This window comes from Eulemur rufifrons, chromosome 16 (assembly GCF_041146395.1).
Source record: "Eulemur rufifrons isolate Redbay chromosome 16, OSU_ERuf_1, whole genome shotgun sequence".
Taxonomy (NCBI): Eukaryota; Metazoa; Chordata; class Mammalia; order Primates; family Lemuridae; genus Eulemur; species Eulemur rufifrons.
Window position 1 is genome coordinate 18,383,811 of NC_090998.1, and position 14,663 is coordinate 18,398,473.

The 14,663-nt window shown below is 36.0% G+C and overlaps 1 protein-coding gene across 3 annotated transcripts in view; it reads left to right on the top strand.

The window, feature by feature from the left end:
• Window positions 1-14,663, top strand: part of AEBP2 (AE binding protein 2) — a 67,751-nt gene that overhangs the window by 16,851 nt on the left and 36,237 nt on the right. For all 3 annotated transcript variants that reach the window (XM_069489995.1, XM_069489996.1, XM_069489997.1), the window contains exon 2: window positions 6,034-6,241. In XM_069489995.1, the coding sequence (XP_069346096.1) occupies window positions 6,034-6,241 (208 nt within the window). The remainder of the gene's footprint in view (window positions 1-6,033; window positions 6,242-14,663) is intronic.

Below are 14,663 nucleotides of genomic sequence, written 5' to 3' on the forward strand. Positions count from 1 at the left end.
TTAATCAATGACATATTATTTATAGGAAATTCTGATATTCTAATATTTTGAGTGGTTAATAAATTATACTTGATTTCAGATTATATGCTCATTCCTTTCAGGTCTTCTACCCTCCTTTAAAGTTAGACATTTCAGTGCTTGCTTCAGCAGAACATATACTAAAAAAAATAAAATTACACATTTTAGTAGCCTTGAACTCATTGAAGAGGCAGGGGGAAGAAGAGAAGGTCTCAAAGTTACCAAGGAAAATCTACAATACAAATGGATTTCCTAGAAGACTGCTGATGAGACTGCTCCTACTCATTTGGGCTCAGACTGAATTTCAAATTCAATAATTAACCTTAGAATAAAATAAAAATATTCTGGTTCAGAAACATGTTCTTTGCAATTTCAAATAGGCATTCAAATTTCATTGTAGATATAGCCTAGATCAATGGTTCTCAAACTTTTTGGTCTTAGGACCCCTTTACTTTCTGATTTTATTTTATTTATTTTTTTTGAGACAGAGTCTCTCTGTTGCCTGGGGTGGAGTGCCATGGTGTCAGCCTGGCTGACAGCAGCCTCAAACTCCTGGGCTCAGGCAATACTCCTGCCTCAGCCTCCCAAGCTGGGACTACGGGCATGCACCACCATGCCTGGCTAATTTTTTTTTTTCTATATATTTTTAGTTGTCCAGCTAATTTCTTTCTATTTTTAGTAGAGACGGGGTCTCGCTCTTGCTCAGGCTGGTCCCCGACTCCTGAGCTCAAGTGATCCACCCGCCTCAGCCTCCCAGAGTGCTAGGATTACAGGCATGGGTCACCGTGCCCAGCCTCTTTCTAATTTTTATTGAAGAATATGAATTATATTTCAATGAGGCAGTTAAAGTTAAATTGAGAACCCTGTCTCCTTAAGAAAAAAGTTATTCAAGAAACCAAAGAGCTTTTGCTTATGCGGGTTATACTTATCACTAGTACGGGATTAGACCTTAAACTGAGAACTTTAAAGAAATTAATTAAAAAAATAAACCAATTACATGTAACATAAATAATATTTTAGATGACAAATAACTTTTCCAAATTAAAATCCAAGAGTGGCATTGTTTTATGCTTAATGTCTTTAATACTTGTCTGGTTTAACAGAAGATAGCTAGCTTCTGATATCTTCTGCATTCAGTCTGTTGCAAAATTTTTTTGTTTGAACTACGTGAGAAAAATCTGGCCTCACACAAATATTTAGTTGGAAAGGAGAGTTGTATTTTAGTAGCCTTTTGAGATAATTGTGTGGTATGGCTATGTGATGATACAGCAACACTTGCCAAGTGGTAGTTTTCTAAAGATTCTTTGCGACGTGTAATCTGAAACCATGTCCGTGAACTTTTTGCTCAGTTACCTTAAGACCATGGTCTTGTTCTTCCCAGTCATGATAACATAAGCATCCATGTTTGCTTCCTCTGCTCATGTATTTTGTCATTTAGCAAGCTGATCTTTATGATGTTCTCAAGGTTGGCAACCCTGTAGGCCCTGGTCATGTCCACCAAGCAGATGTTTGCCTGAAATAATTTGAGTTCTCAAAGATAGGGCTGTTCTTGGATGTATTTAGTGAGTTGGCCTTTGAATTCCCAAAGGAAATCATTTTCATAAAATCATATAGTTGGTCACTATAGGTGTTGGGTAGAAAACTCTAGTTTGCCAGATAGTTTCTAACAAGGCCCATGGAAAAGAGGAAAGGGGAAATGTTAATGTTAAAAAATGTCTCATGTCCCTCCCCAAATACTGCTTTGACATCTCTAACAATTTGTGTGTGTGTTTTAAAAATGTACGGATTTTCTGTTGTCACAGGCTCGGTGTGGGTCTGTGTGTGCTTTCATTAACCATTCTATATGAGACAATTTCTTAGTGTGGTCATTTTCAGTTGAGTAATAATACTAGTGAAAGAGATCTCTTAGAGCCCTGCTACTCAAAAATGTCACAGCAGCAGCATCAAGCGCTTGTTAAAAATGTCCTATCTTAGGGCCTAACCTAAACCTACTGAATTAGAATCTATAATTAATAAGAGCTCATGTGATTCATGTACACACTAAAGTTCGAGAAACATTACTTTGGATTATTGAAACTATCTGAATAGTGTGAGTGCTTCTTCTGGCTTAGGTTTTCTCTCAAATAAATACTAGGTTCTGTAGGTGTTCACATTTCATAGAATCAGTAGGTGTTCATTGAAAAAGAATTCATTGAGGCTGGGTGCAGTGGCTCACGCCGTAATCCTAGCACTCGGGGAGGCCGAGACAGGAGGATCGATCGAGGTCAGGAGTTATAGACCAGCCTGAGCAAGAGCGAGACCCTGTCTCTACTAAGAATAGAAAGAAATGATCTGAACAGCTAAAAATATATATAGAAAAAAAATTAGCCGGGCATGGTGGCGCATGCTGGTAGTCCCAGCTACTTGGGAGGCTGAGGCAGGAGGATTGCTTGAGCCCAGGAGTTTGAGGTTGCTGTGAGCTAGACTGACGCCACGGCACTCTAGTCCGGGCAACAGAGCGAGACTCCGTCTCAAAAAAAAAAAAAAAGAATTAATTGAGTGAAAAATTTTAATATGTATATGGTCCTGGAAATATTATAAGATGAGGTAGATTATTTCTAGGTCTGGTTGTTATCTCATTATATACACTGTTACAGGAAGGACACTGCTTTCTGTGAAATCCATATCTAGCTCAGGGTCTTGTCAAAATCAGAAATTATCTGTCATTTGTTTCCAGTACAATTGGAATTTTGCATCAGAATGTTGCCTTCATTATTCTTAAGATTGGAAAGAACCACTGATTGTAGCATGCATGGGTCTGGGGCCAAAAGGAGCCTGAAGGCTTAGAATTGGATACTTCGTAGAAGTTGAAGGAGCCTAAGAGGGGCTGTGAAGCAGAACTTCAGTTGGCCTGCTAGATGGGGGGAGGGGGGTGGATGCTGAACATGTGTAGAGTGTCTGGAGTGTTCCTGGCTATGGGCCTGCCCTACACTCTGTCATATTCACAACTTAGTCCCCAGAGGTGGACAGAGTTCATGCTCTTAACACTTACATTATGCTGTCATTTTATGAGTAGCTGTACCCACGTGAAGTACTGTTTCAAGTGTATGATATCACACATAGACTGACTAACCGATGCTTAGTGTTCATGGATATTTGGACTTTTTGATAACGTTCCCCTTCTCTGGTAAAGGTAATAAACAAAATTACGCTAAGCACTATGTAGATAGATTCTGTAATGATAGTTGGATGTCTCTTAAGTATATGAGTCTCTCTTGACCTTACTTTATTTTGCCCAATTAAAAAAGAATTGATTTGGTTTCATTTTGAACTTTTTAATAAAAGCAGTACAGGTTAAAGCAAAATATAAAAAGAGTATATATAGTGAAAGATAAGTTTATCTCCAAGTCTTGTCACCCCCCTCTTGCAGACATCTGCTGGATTTTGTATATCTTTCTAAAGAGGTTATGCCCTTAGAGGATAACTCATATCTCTGTCTCCCTCCCCAGCTTAGATATGCAAATTGGATCATTACTGCCCTGGACTTGTATGTGTGTGTGAGTTTTAACTATATTTTGGAGATTGTATCATAATAGTTCATTGAGGTTTATCACTTTTCCTAAGGTGGTTTATAAATTGGGCATGATGTTTACTTAAAATTATTATTTCTCCTTGAAGTTAAATTAGTATGGTTTAAGTATGTGCTTTACAGTTGAATGTTTTAAAATACATAAGGTAGGTGATAAGGAAAACAGGCAACCATTTCAGGGTTAAGAGCCTTACGAAACCTGAAATTTCCAGGAATTGAATAAAAATTTATATTTCAGAATAGAAAAACCACCCTACCTACAGTGTAGCCCTGTAACAACAAACAATATATGATTATTCAGATATTCCAAGAGCTGATTGACATTTGAGATTTTTATAGAGATTACAAAGTTTTAGAATGAAGCTTTAGAGTTGAACTTTAGCATCTATATTGACTGGTAGATAGTTAGCCAGATGAACTTAAATACTAGAATATCCTTTAAAAGGAAATCTGAGACATCTTCATATTTGAAGCATCCTACAAAAACATTTTTGCTAACTTTTAAAAATGGGTGCATTTGTTCTTAGACAGGAATCATTGTAAAGCTTACTTAAAACCAGGCTTAGTGGCTCATACCTATAATCCCAGTGCTTTGGGAGGCTGAGGAGGGAGGATCACATGAGGCCAGGAGTTTGAGACCAACTTGGGCAATGTAGTGAGACCCCCATCTCTAAAAAAATAAAAAAGAAAAATGAGCCAGGCATGCTGTGCTGTAGTCCCAGTTACTTAGGAGGCTAATAAGGTGGGAAGATAGCTTGAGCCTAGGAGTTTGAAGCTTTGGTCATACCACTATATTCCAGCCTTGGGACAGAGTGAGACCCTGGTCTGTCCCTAACCTCGTAAACTAACAAAATTCATATTGTTATTAATAACTTTCTTAGGGCCGGGTGCAGTGTCTCATGCCTATAATCCTAGTATTCTGGGAGGCCAAGGCGGGAGGATCGCTCGAGGTTAGGGGTTTGAGACCAGCCTGAGCAAGAGTGAGACCCTGTCACTACTAAAAATAGAAAGAAATTAGCTGGACAACTAAAAATATATATAGAAAAAATTAGCCAGGCTTGGTGGTGCATGCTTGTAGTCCCAGCTACTTTGGGAGGCTGAGGCAGAAGGATTGCTTAAGCCCAGGAGTTTGAGGTTGCTGTGAGCTAGGCTGACGCCACGGCACTCTAGTCTGGGCAACAGAGCAAGACTCTGTCTCTAAAAAAATAAATAAAATAAATAATTTTCTTAGGTGTGAGCAAATAAGGTCATATTGGTATATAGGTGAATAATCTTTTTTTTTTTTTTTTTCCCCCAGAAGATGTGTGCTGAATTAACTGTGGTTGAAGTGTCATAATGTCTGCAACTTTCAAATGATTCAGAAAAGCAAATTACAGAGCAAAGAGGGCAAAATATTAATTGAATTCTGATTTAGACATACTCTGTGTCTTTGACATTTTCCAGGATAAAAACTTTGGGTGGAGGGAAGCATACCCCTTAAAAGTAATCTTCACAATTTAGTGGCATTGCTTAAATTGCATGCAGATACACAGCTTTTCATAGCTTTAGTCTGAAAACATTCTTACTGTTGATCCTTCTGATTGAAGCTACTTTCATGCACTTTATCTGTTGGGAAGATACTGAAAAAAATTAAAAAGTGAATTGCTTTTAAAATAAAGGCAAAAGTGTGTGTTACATTTTATTAAGGTGTGAAATTTTGAGCATTCTGACAACACAAATATGTACTTTTTTTAGTAAATAAAGAAATACTTATATGTAATCGTTTGTGTAGTAAATAAAAAGTGAAAGGGATTAATTGACATTTTCAGTCTTTTTTGGTGGCTAGAGAATAGTAAAAAAAAGAATTACATTTGAGGGCCAGGAAATATTTGGATTTTGGTAAAATCAGAAACTTAATGTATCCAGTTGTCCCTCTTGTGCTTTTTTATTTAGAAGGGAAAATACTGCAAAATTTCCCAACTTGTTTGACATGAAAAGAGGTAGGATGTGACAGCATTTAGTATTCTCAGATCAGTGAGTAGAAGAAGAGATTTCAGGTCAACAAGTGACTTGCAGAATTGTAAAGATAATGCTTTGTGAATTATTTACAGCTGGAAATGATTACTTTCTCAAGTTCCTTTGAACTATGGAAGGGATGAGATGTGATAAGCTGTTTGTGTGTGGTTTGTTTTCTATAGGGTATAGTATTGGGGAGTTCATGTCTGCCAAAAGTTGCTGAAATTATCTTATATCTGGTTTTGAGGCACCATTGTGTTTCTGCCTAGATTTGCTCTTTATGCCAATGAATTAATTTCAAAGTATTGTTGTTTTCTCATGGAGAATATGGTTACTGTGCATTGTTCATATGGAGCAGAATGTCAAGTGGTATTCTTAATTAAATATTTATAAGATCATATTCATGTTAGTGAATTTCTAGGAATAACACAGCCTTTTTTCTTCTTTTGTAGCATAAGCAGTACTATAATGGATGTAGACAGCACAATTTCCAGTGGGCGTTCAACTCCAGCAATGATGAATGGACAAGGAAGCACTACTTCTTCAAGCAAAAATATTGCCTATAATTGTTGTTGGGACCAGTGCCAGGCTTGCTTCAACTCTAGCCCAGATCTGGCAGATCACATCCGTTCCATACATGTAGATGGTCAGCGAGGAGGGGTTGGTTTTGTCATTTCTTTTTTTCACTCCCTGTTTTCATTAGTTTTATTAATTTATAATTGCTAGTTAGGTTTTATTTCTGAAAGTAATTTGGGATTATTTTTATATAGGCTTTATTTTTTCAAATGATTTTCTGACAATTACTTCCCACAAAATTGGTAGAATAAAATGAAAATAGGGTATATTATGTGTTGAATTTTAGTTTGCTTTTAAATATGTTATTTGGAAGAAATTAGACTTTTAAAAATATAGTGGAAATATTATAAGTGAATACAATATATTCCAAGGTTCTAATGTTTTGAGTTGAGAGCATTTAGGAATTAGCACAGTGTCCTGAATTTCCCTTGTTAGAAGGTCATAAATTATCCCTGATGCTGAAATTAACTGGAGAGACTATTGCTACCAGAATTAGTATATGCAGTCCCTATTAAATGACAGCCTGAACTCGTTATTTGTGAGTGAGAATTGATCATCTTTCCCAGGTCTTGTCAGAGCTGATTTAGATAGAAAATTCTGATTAGTCAGTATTGACTTATATCCTTTCAGGAATATATTTAATTTTGTCAGTTCATGTACCTTTTATTGGGTAGTGAATTAAGAGCTAAGCAAATTAGGTAAGCTGGAGTGTAATGGACCAAAGTATTAATTTACACATTTTTTTCAACTTCACCTAGGTTTACCTTGAATATTTACCATACTTAGTAGGTTTTCCAGAAAGTAATGTCACATCATAAGTGTAGGTAACTTACTAGACCATGCATCTCCTACAAGCCTGCCATCATTGTTGAGGAACAGTGATACTAAAGTGGTTAAAATCATGATTTAAATGGGTGGGTAAACTGTTTCCAAGGTTCTGTTGATATTTAGATTGTAGTATTGATTTTTTTTTTTTGGTTAAACATGCAACCATGTATGCATTTCTAACATTTTGACCAGAGGTGTCACATTTGAAATTTCTTTTAAGAAATACCTGTCCCTGTCACAATATGTTATAATGTGTCAGCAATCTTTTGATTACTCAGACTTGATAAGTAAACATTTGTACATTTGTCTTCCTATTAGATTTAATATGTGTGATGTCTGAGGAACCAGTAAAATGTTATACTTCTGCATGGTCTGTAAATGAACTGTGTCCATCATCGAGTATTTTTTAAATTTAAAACCCAGTGCAGTGGTTAGACTGCTTTGGTAACTCAGGCCTCCCTCCAACCCTAATATATCAGATATTTAGTGTGAACTATCTTAGCAAGTTGGTTCTATTATAGATCTGCCTTTTGTGAGCCAGTGCTTGATGTTAGTTAGTGTATACCACTTTTGAGCCATGGCATGATACTTTTTTGTCACTTAGCAACTACATATAGAATCATGAGCTATGTAGAACATCACTGGGCTTCTCTTAGTAGATGTGGGAAGATTTTACATTTCTAAGTTTCAGAATCGTGTAAGTTGAGTTGACACGCAGCCTGATGAAAATGTTTTCAGCCCTTTACAGATTTGTAGGAAAAATGCAGTTATAGACTGAACTCTCTAAATTAAATGTATAATGTAATCACTGCAACTGCATGTACCTTATTGATAATACAGAACTAAGTGTGAAATTTTGGTATTTCTGCTATAAGTACTATCTTGTTGAAATGAAACCCCCCCATGTCATTTCTTGAATCCTTACTGATACTACTTTAATACAAATAATACAATTCTCTAGCTGATTTTAAGAGTAATGCTATTTTGACCAAAGAAAGGAGTCCTCATTTTTGAAAGACATTTGCTAAACTATAAATGTAAAGGATCAAAGAAATGTGGAGAGTGCATCCAGTTTTTTCTGAATGCCAGTCATTAGTATGTAGACTATGTTTTCTGAATGATAAAATATGTATGAGCATTGGAAAACTTGGTACTACTATAAAAGATAAGAAAACTCTTTACCTGATTTTTGTGCTTTGAGTTTAGAGTTTGTGTTTTAAGGAGTAGTTGTGGGTTTTGTTTTTTGTTTGTTTTTTGAGATGGCCTTTTTGAAGGTAACTTTTCTAAAAAATTTTTTTAACCATTTTTAAGTGTGCAGTTCAGTGGCATTAAGTACATTCACATTATTATGCAATCATCACCACTGTCTATCACCAGAACTTTTTCATCATCATCCCGATTTGAAGCCTGTACCCATTAAACAAACTCATTCTCTTCTCCCACCATCTCCTGGTAGTCACTATTCTACTTTCCGTCTCTATGACTTTGACTATTCTAGGTGCCTTATATAAGTGGAAAAGAGCTGATTTTCCACTTATGGTGGCCTAATTATTTTTTTTTTTAGATTTCTTACTTCTTTCTACCCCAAGTGTTAAACTATCATCATGGAGCAGAAACAGATGAGGAAAAAGTTGGTAACCCTAGAAAATTTTATGCTTCCAATTATTAAAAGATGACAATTTTACTAGAACAGTAAGTTAGCAAGATCTAAATACTATATTTCTCTTCATTTTCTTATTCATCTGTAAATCTTCACCCTGGGAAAAACAAAACTGTTATAGCTTAGAAACATCATTTTCCTCCTGGTGGGCTATTTATGTTGCTATGTCCATGTGGACTTTAACTATATCTGGAGGCTGAAGTCAAGTGGCATTTAGGTTTTCTTGATGTTTTCCTATAACAAAGTGGGTGGGCACGTGACTCTGTACACTAGAAATTTTTTTGAAACAGTGTCTCACTCTGTTGCCCTGGGTAGAGTGCTGTGGCGTCAGTCTAGCTCACAGCAACCTCAAACTCCTGAGCTCAAGCAGTCGTACTGCCTCAGCCTCCCAAGTAGCTGGGACTACATGCCCAGCTAATTTTTTCTATATGTATTTTTTTAGTTGTCCAGATCATTTCTTTCTATTTTTAGTAGAGACGGGGTCTCGCTCTTACTCAGGCTGGTCTATAACTCCTGACCTCGAGTGATCCTCCCGCCTCGGCCTCCCAGAGTGCTAGGATTATAGGTGTGGGCCACCATGCCCAGCCCATAGAAATTAAATTGATCATTTAAATACCAAATTATGAGTATACCTTTTAAAAAATTATAAATCTTTGATTTCAAAAATAAAAGCAAACGGGCAAAAAAGTCAAATCAATCAATCTTTTGTGTTAAGTATAACAGAATTGTGTTCTTGGGTCCATACTTCTGTGCCTGACTAGGTTCCAAAGACTAGACTCTGAGCTGTTTTACTAATCTAATTTCAAATCCCAGCATCCTCTTACTATACACCTAAGTCTTGGAAGGTAAGGAACTTCATCTTGTTTAGTATAAGATCTATTAGTATTCTGTTCTTTCTTTCTTAAGTATTTTTCACCTTAAAAACAATTTGCAGAAAGCTGTTCGGGTTTCTTTTTTTTTTTTGGATACAAAGTCTCTGAGACCAAGGCTGGAGTGCAGTCATAGCTCACTGCCACCTTCAACTCTTAAGTGTAAGCCACCGTGCCCAGCCTAAGTTTATTTTTGTATGTATTCTTTTTTTCTTTTTCCTTTCCTTTTTTTTTTTTTTTTTTTTTGAGATGGGATCTCACTCTGTCATCCAGGCTGGAGTGCAGTGGTGTTATAGCTCACTGTAGCCTCCACCTCTGGGGGTCAAGCAGTCCTCCTGCCTCATCCTCCCAAGTAACTGGGACTTGTACAGGCGTGTAGTACCACACTCAGCTAAATTTATTTTTTGTAGAGACAGGGTCTTCATGTTGTCCGGGCTGGTCTCAAAACTCCAGAGCTCAAGTAATTCTCCCACCTCAGCTTCCCAAAGTGGTAGGTCCAGGTGTGAGCCACCATGCCTGGCCTGTTGTATTCTTTGGTGTGTTTTCTGTTGGGGGACAGAGGGAGGAGATTTTGGTGGGAGGGAAGATAGGTTATGATTTGAAGACTTGATTGAGGCCAGTCATCTCTGTGTGTTTTAAAAAGTGTTATTTGTAGACTAAATTTGTAGGTTAAATTGGAGTGCTGCTAGGATATGAGATCAATCTGAGGAGGTGATTTGAGTTTTGAGTGCCAATCTAGTATATCCTAAATACAACATGAGATTGGTAATATGTTTTGCATTAAATGAGAAATATTTCATTTTTATGATTTGAATGTTTTATTAAATATTTTTGTCTTCTGTTCTATTAAATATCTTTTAGTGGAAAATTGATGTTAATACATTTAATATGGTTAAAAATAATAGGATAGCAATTATATTCATCATTTTTGGCAGATCTTGAAAAAGCAAACTGATTTGAGACAAAATAATTGTTTCTAAAAAAATTTTGCTTCTCTTTTATATGTTTACATCTTATAAAAGAGCTGTTTTTTCTTCCCTTAAAAATGTTAGAGCTTGAAGGTACCATAGGATCATCCATCCAACGCCTTCCTTACTTTAGATGTTATATCTCTTACTTTATTTATTTTTTAGAGACAGAGTCTCACTCTGGCACCTAGGCTAGAGTACAGTGGTAACTTCAAATTCCTGGGTTCATGCTATTCCTCCACCTCAACCTCCCAAGTAGCTGGAACTACAGGCACATGCCGCCATGCCCGGCTAATTTTTAAAATTTCTGTAGAGATATGGTTTTAGTATGTTGCCTAGGCTGGTCTTGAATTCCTGGCCTCAAGCAATCCTCTTGCCTCAGCCTCCTAAAGTGCTGGCATTACAGGCATGAGCCACTATGTCTGGCCGTATCTCTTAGTTATATGAAATCTTTTTCTGTCATTTTACTGCGAAAGGAACCAATTACTCATAATTAGACCGTTATTTATTTTGGCATGTAGATTATACTGTTTCCCTGCTCTGCATTTAGAATACATTAAATATTTGACTGATTTTAATTTGCTGGTAATAACCGAATTTCTTTATGCATACTTAGGCTTCTGTCCCATTTATTGCATTCTTTTGCAGTGGATTTTTCATTTATTTACAGAAAAATTTGTTGGATTCATTTTGCACTCAGGTGTAAGATGTTTAGGTGTAAGTGTATTTATACCATCACACATGCCATTGTAGATATAGGCCATGCATAAATACAGATAAATACACTGTTAGATTTGTTCAAGGATGTTGATCAAAGTGAAGGAGACTAAGACTACCCTTGGTTCCCAGATTTGTGCCAGGGGTTTTCATTTTGGACATTTTGGAGGAGATCCCTGAAGGTAAAGCTGACCGTTCTGACAGAACTCAGACTTCTTAGAGTTCTCAACAGAAAGCCCAAACCTCCCTGCAGCATTGAAACTTTAGATCTCTACATCTTATATGTTAAGCCATTGTAAATTTGAAGATTCTTTGATAGAATTAAAAACCTACTCTTTTAAGGGCTGTGTGAGTTTTTTTTCTTTTTTCTTTTTAGTTTTCCTGGACAGTCTGGCAGAAAAATCTGATGGTGGTTATTTTGAGAAGGGACCTTCAGTGTCTAACATAAACCCAGTTTTTCTGTTGACTAGTCTTTCTTAGGGAATACATAATCTTATATCTTTACAGATATAAGATATATGTTTTGGAGTTACCAAATGTGTTGTCAGAGTGTCTCTGATGAAAAAGGAAATAGAGGCTTAGATTCTAAGTGATTCTTCCAAGATTACATAGCTGCAAAGCAAGAGAGCTAGATAGAATTCAGGTTGTCTGTTTCCTTCCTTCCTTCCTCCCTCCCTCCCTTTTGCTCAGGCCGGTCTCGAACTCCTGAGCTCAAGCAATCCTCCCGCCTCGGCCTCTCGGAGGGCTAGGATTATAGGCGTGAGCCACTGCACCCAGCCGAGGTTGTCCATCTTCTATTTCTATTATATCTAATACAACCTAATGTGACATGAGTCTCTGTATCATGAGAGACTGGACTGTGGACCTTTGTGTCTTATTCTAATTAAAATAGCCAGACCTTAATTCAAATAGGATAGAAGAACGATGAGAAATTATATTCTTTAACATATTCCTCCCAAATTTGGATTGAATTTGAACCCTATGGTGTTTGATTTTCAGGGCTTAACTTTTACAATGGGAGAGTTTCTAAAGATAGAGTATAAAAATGTTTTTCACATTATGTGTATACAAAAAGTCTCAGTTTTGAAGAAGACCCTTTTTGTCAGATTTTGGGCCACATTTTTGTCAGAAGAGCTTCCTGATACAGGTTAGGGAAGGAAATTGAGCTTTTGAATGGTTTTGTGTTTTTTGTGTAGCCTTCATGTGGAATTTTAGTGCCAGTTTGGTGTATCAGGACTATCTTTGTGGAAGTTTAGTGTTTTTTTTTCCTCCCAGAATTATTTTTCAAATATTTCATTCCAGTATAGCTAAACACAGATAACTTTGGTCTCTTTATAGTTATTTCGTTTTCTATAAATTTCACTAGGTTGAAGGTTTTGGTTTTTCTTTGAATTTGAACATCTTGCCTTAAGTGTTACTGGACATTATTCCATCTGGACTCTAGACCATACCTACTCACTAATTAATGCTGTATCTGATGTAATTACAGAGTCTGCCATTACCTCCATAGTCATGTTTGCTCATAGGAAAAAAAACTGGAAGTTAGAGATAGTTGTTTCTCCCAAACATAGTGATTGATTTGTTAGGTAGAGGTAATGATTATGTGGAAGGAACTGAATGCTACCTTCTCTGATTTGAGAGTAATTCACAGTAGGAGTTACTTCAGAATCTTCTTAACATCAAGATTAACCAACAGGATTCCTCATTGTTACAAAAATTGCTATAAAAATTAATTTAATTTAATTTTATTCCCAAATACTTTATTAATTTTATTCCCAAATACTTCCTTTAAAGCATTTCTGTTTATGTGATATGACTTGTGAGAGAATTTTAAACCAACCCCTGATTCACTGGATTAAAAATTTAAGACTCTTAAGTCCAGTAGTCTTGAGTTAGGAAATTGATAGATAGCACTGATTATCTGCATGTGATTATCAAACAATATTGAATTAACTTCTATAGCATTTAAGTATTGCTTAAAATTTTTTATTTTCCTAGATTTTTAAAAAGTAACTTTTAACTCTGGGAACCTCACACATCAGTTTATAAATGTGCTCGGGTCAGAATGAAGTAGGAAATGTTGACTTCCTTTATCTACTTAACTAAAAGAAACTAGCAAATCTATTATGGAATCAGGATGCAATAACATTCTCTCAACATTTGTGTCAAATGGCAATGGTGATATTGCCTTGTTAGACCTTTTTGACATAAAGTGGTTTTGTTTTTGACTGAAAATTGACCTCAGTTATTTGTTTGTAGATTGTCAGTTTTTTCTAGTCTTTAAAAAAAATTATTTTAGACTGGCTATTTAAAGAATGTTTCTTCAGTTCTTTATATAGCTTTGTTATGTTCTATGTATAGTACATTATAGTCTTCAAAATGTGACTATTTATAATTGTTCTTACCTTAGAAAAGAACAGTGTATAAATGGTACATTCAAGGTAATGATTGCAATAGATTCATATTTTTCTCACTGATGGGAAGCAGTTTTCAATGTTCAGTTTGATAGACATATCATCAATTAGGAAATTGATATATGACTAGTAAGAAGATGGTAAAGATTAGATTATTAGTCTTGGTACTTTCTAAATCCAGTCTTAGTACCCTTAAACCTAAGAATGTGGACCTATTATGATGATAGGGTAACCCATTGCTTTTACTACTGCATTAATTTAACATTTATGTTAAATTTTGTATCATAATCAGGGTATTTGGAAATAGTTTTTTTTTTTTTTTTTTTTTTTTTTTTGAGACAGAGTCTCCCTGTGTTGTCCTAGCTAGAGTGTAGTGGGGTCTTCCAAAGCTCACTGCAACCTCAAATTCCTGGGCTCAAGGGATCCTCCTGCCTCAGCCTCCCAAGAAGCTGGTACTATAGGCATGCACTACTGCGCCCAGCTAATTTTTCTGGTTTTTTTGTAGAGATGGGGTCTCACTCTTGCTCAGGCTGGTCTCGAACTCCTGAGCTTAAGTGATCCTCCTGTCTCCACCTCCCAGAGTGCTAAGATTATAGGCGTGGTGGAAATAATTCTTAATGTAGGAATTTGTGTTAGTATGCCCGGCCGGAAATAATTCTTAATATAAGAGTTTTTGTTAGTATGCATGTGAGAATAGAAAAGCATGCGTAGAAAAATTACAATTTGAGGATTTAATTTTACCCATTCTTTGAAGTTGAAAATATCTATCTACTAATTATCATTGTTTATTTTATTAATTTTAATTATTTTTATGCCTTTATATTTTCCTGATATTTAAAATTAAATTTGTTCCTCTGTGCAGTAAATACAAAAATATAAATAATGGGCTATTGTCCTAGTTCGTAGGGATACACTGTAATTTTTTAATATGTTTCCTTCTCAGTAGTACTTTGTGATTGGTGTGTCATTCCATGTTGAGGGAGTGGACAGCAAGCTGAATGGGCAAGGATTAATACAGTGCCTTCACTGGGAAGTTTAGAAGTTTAACTA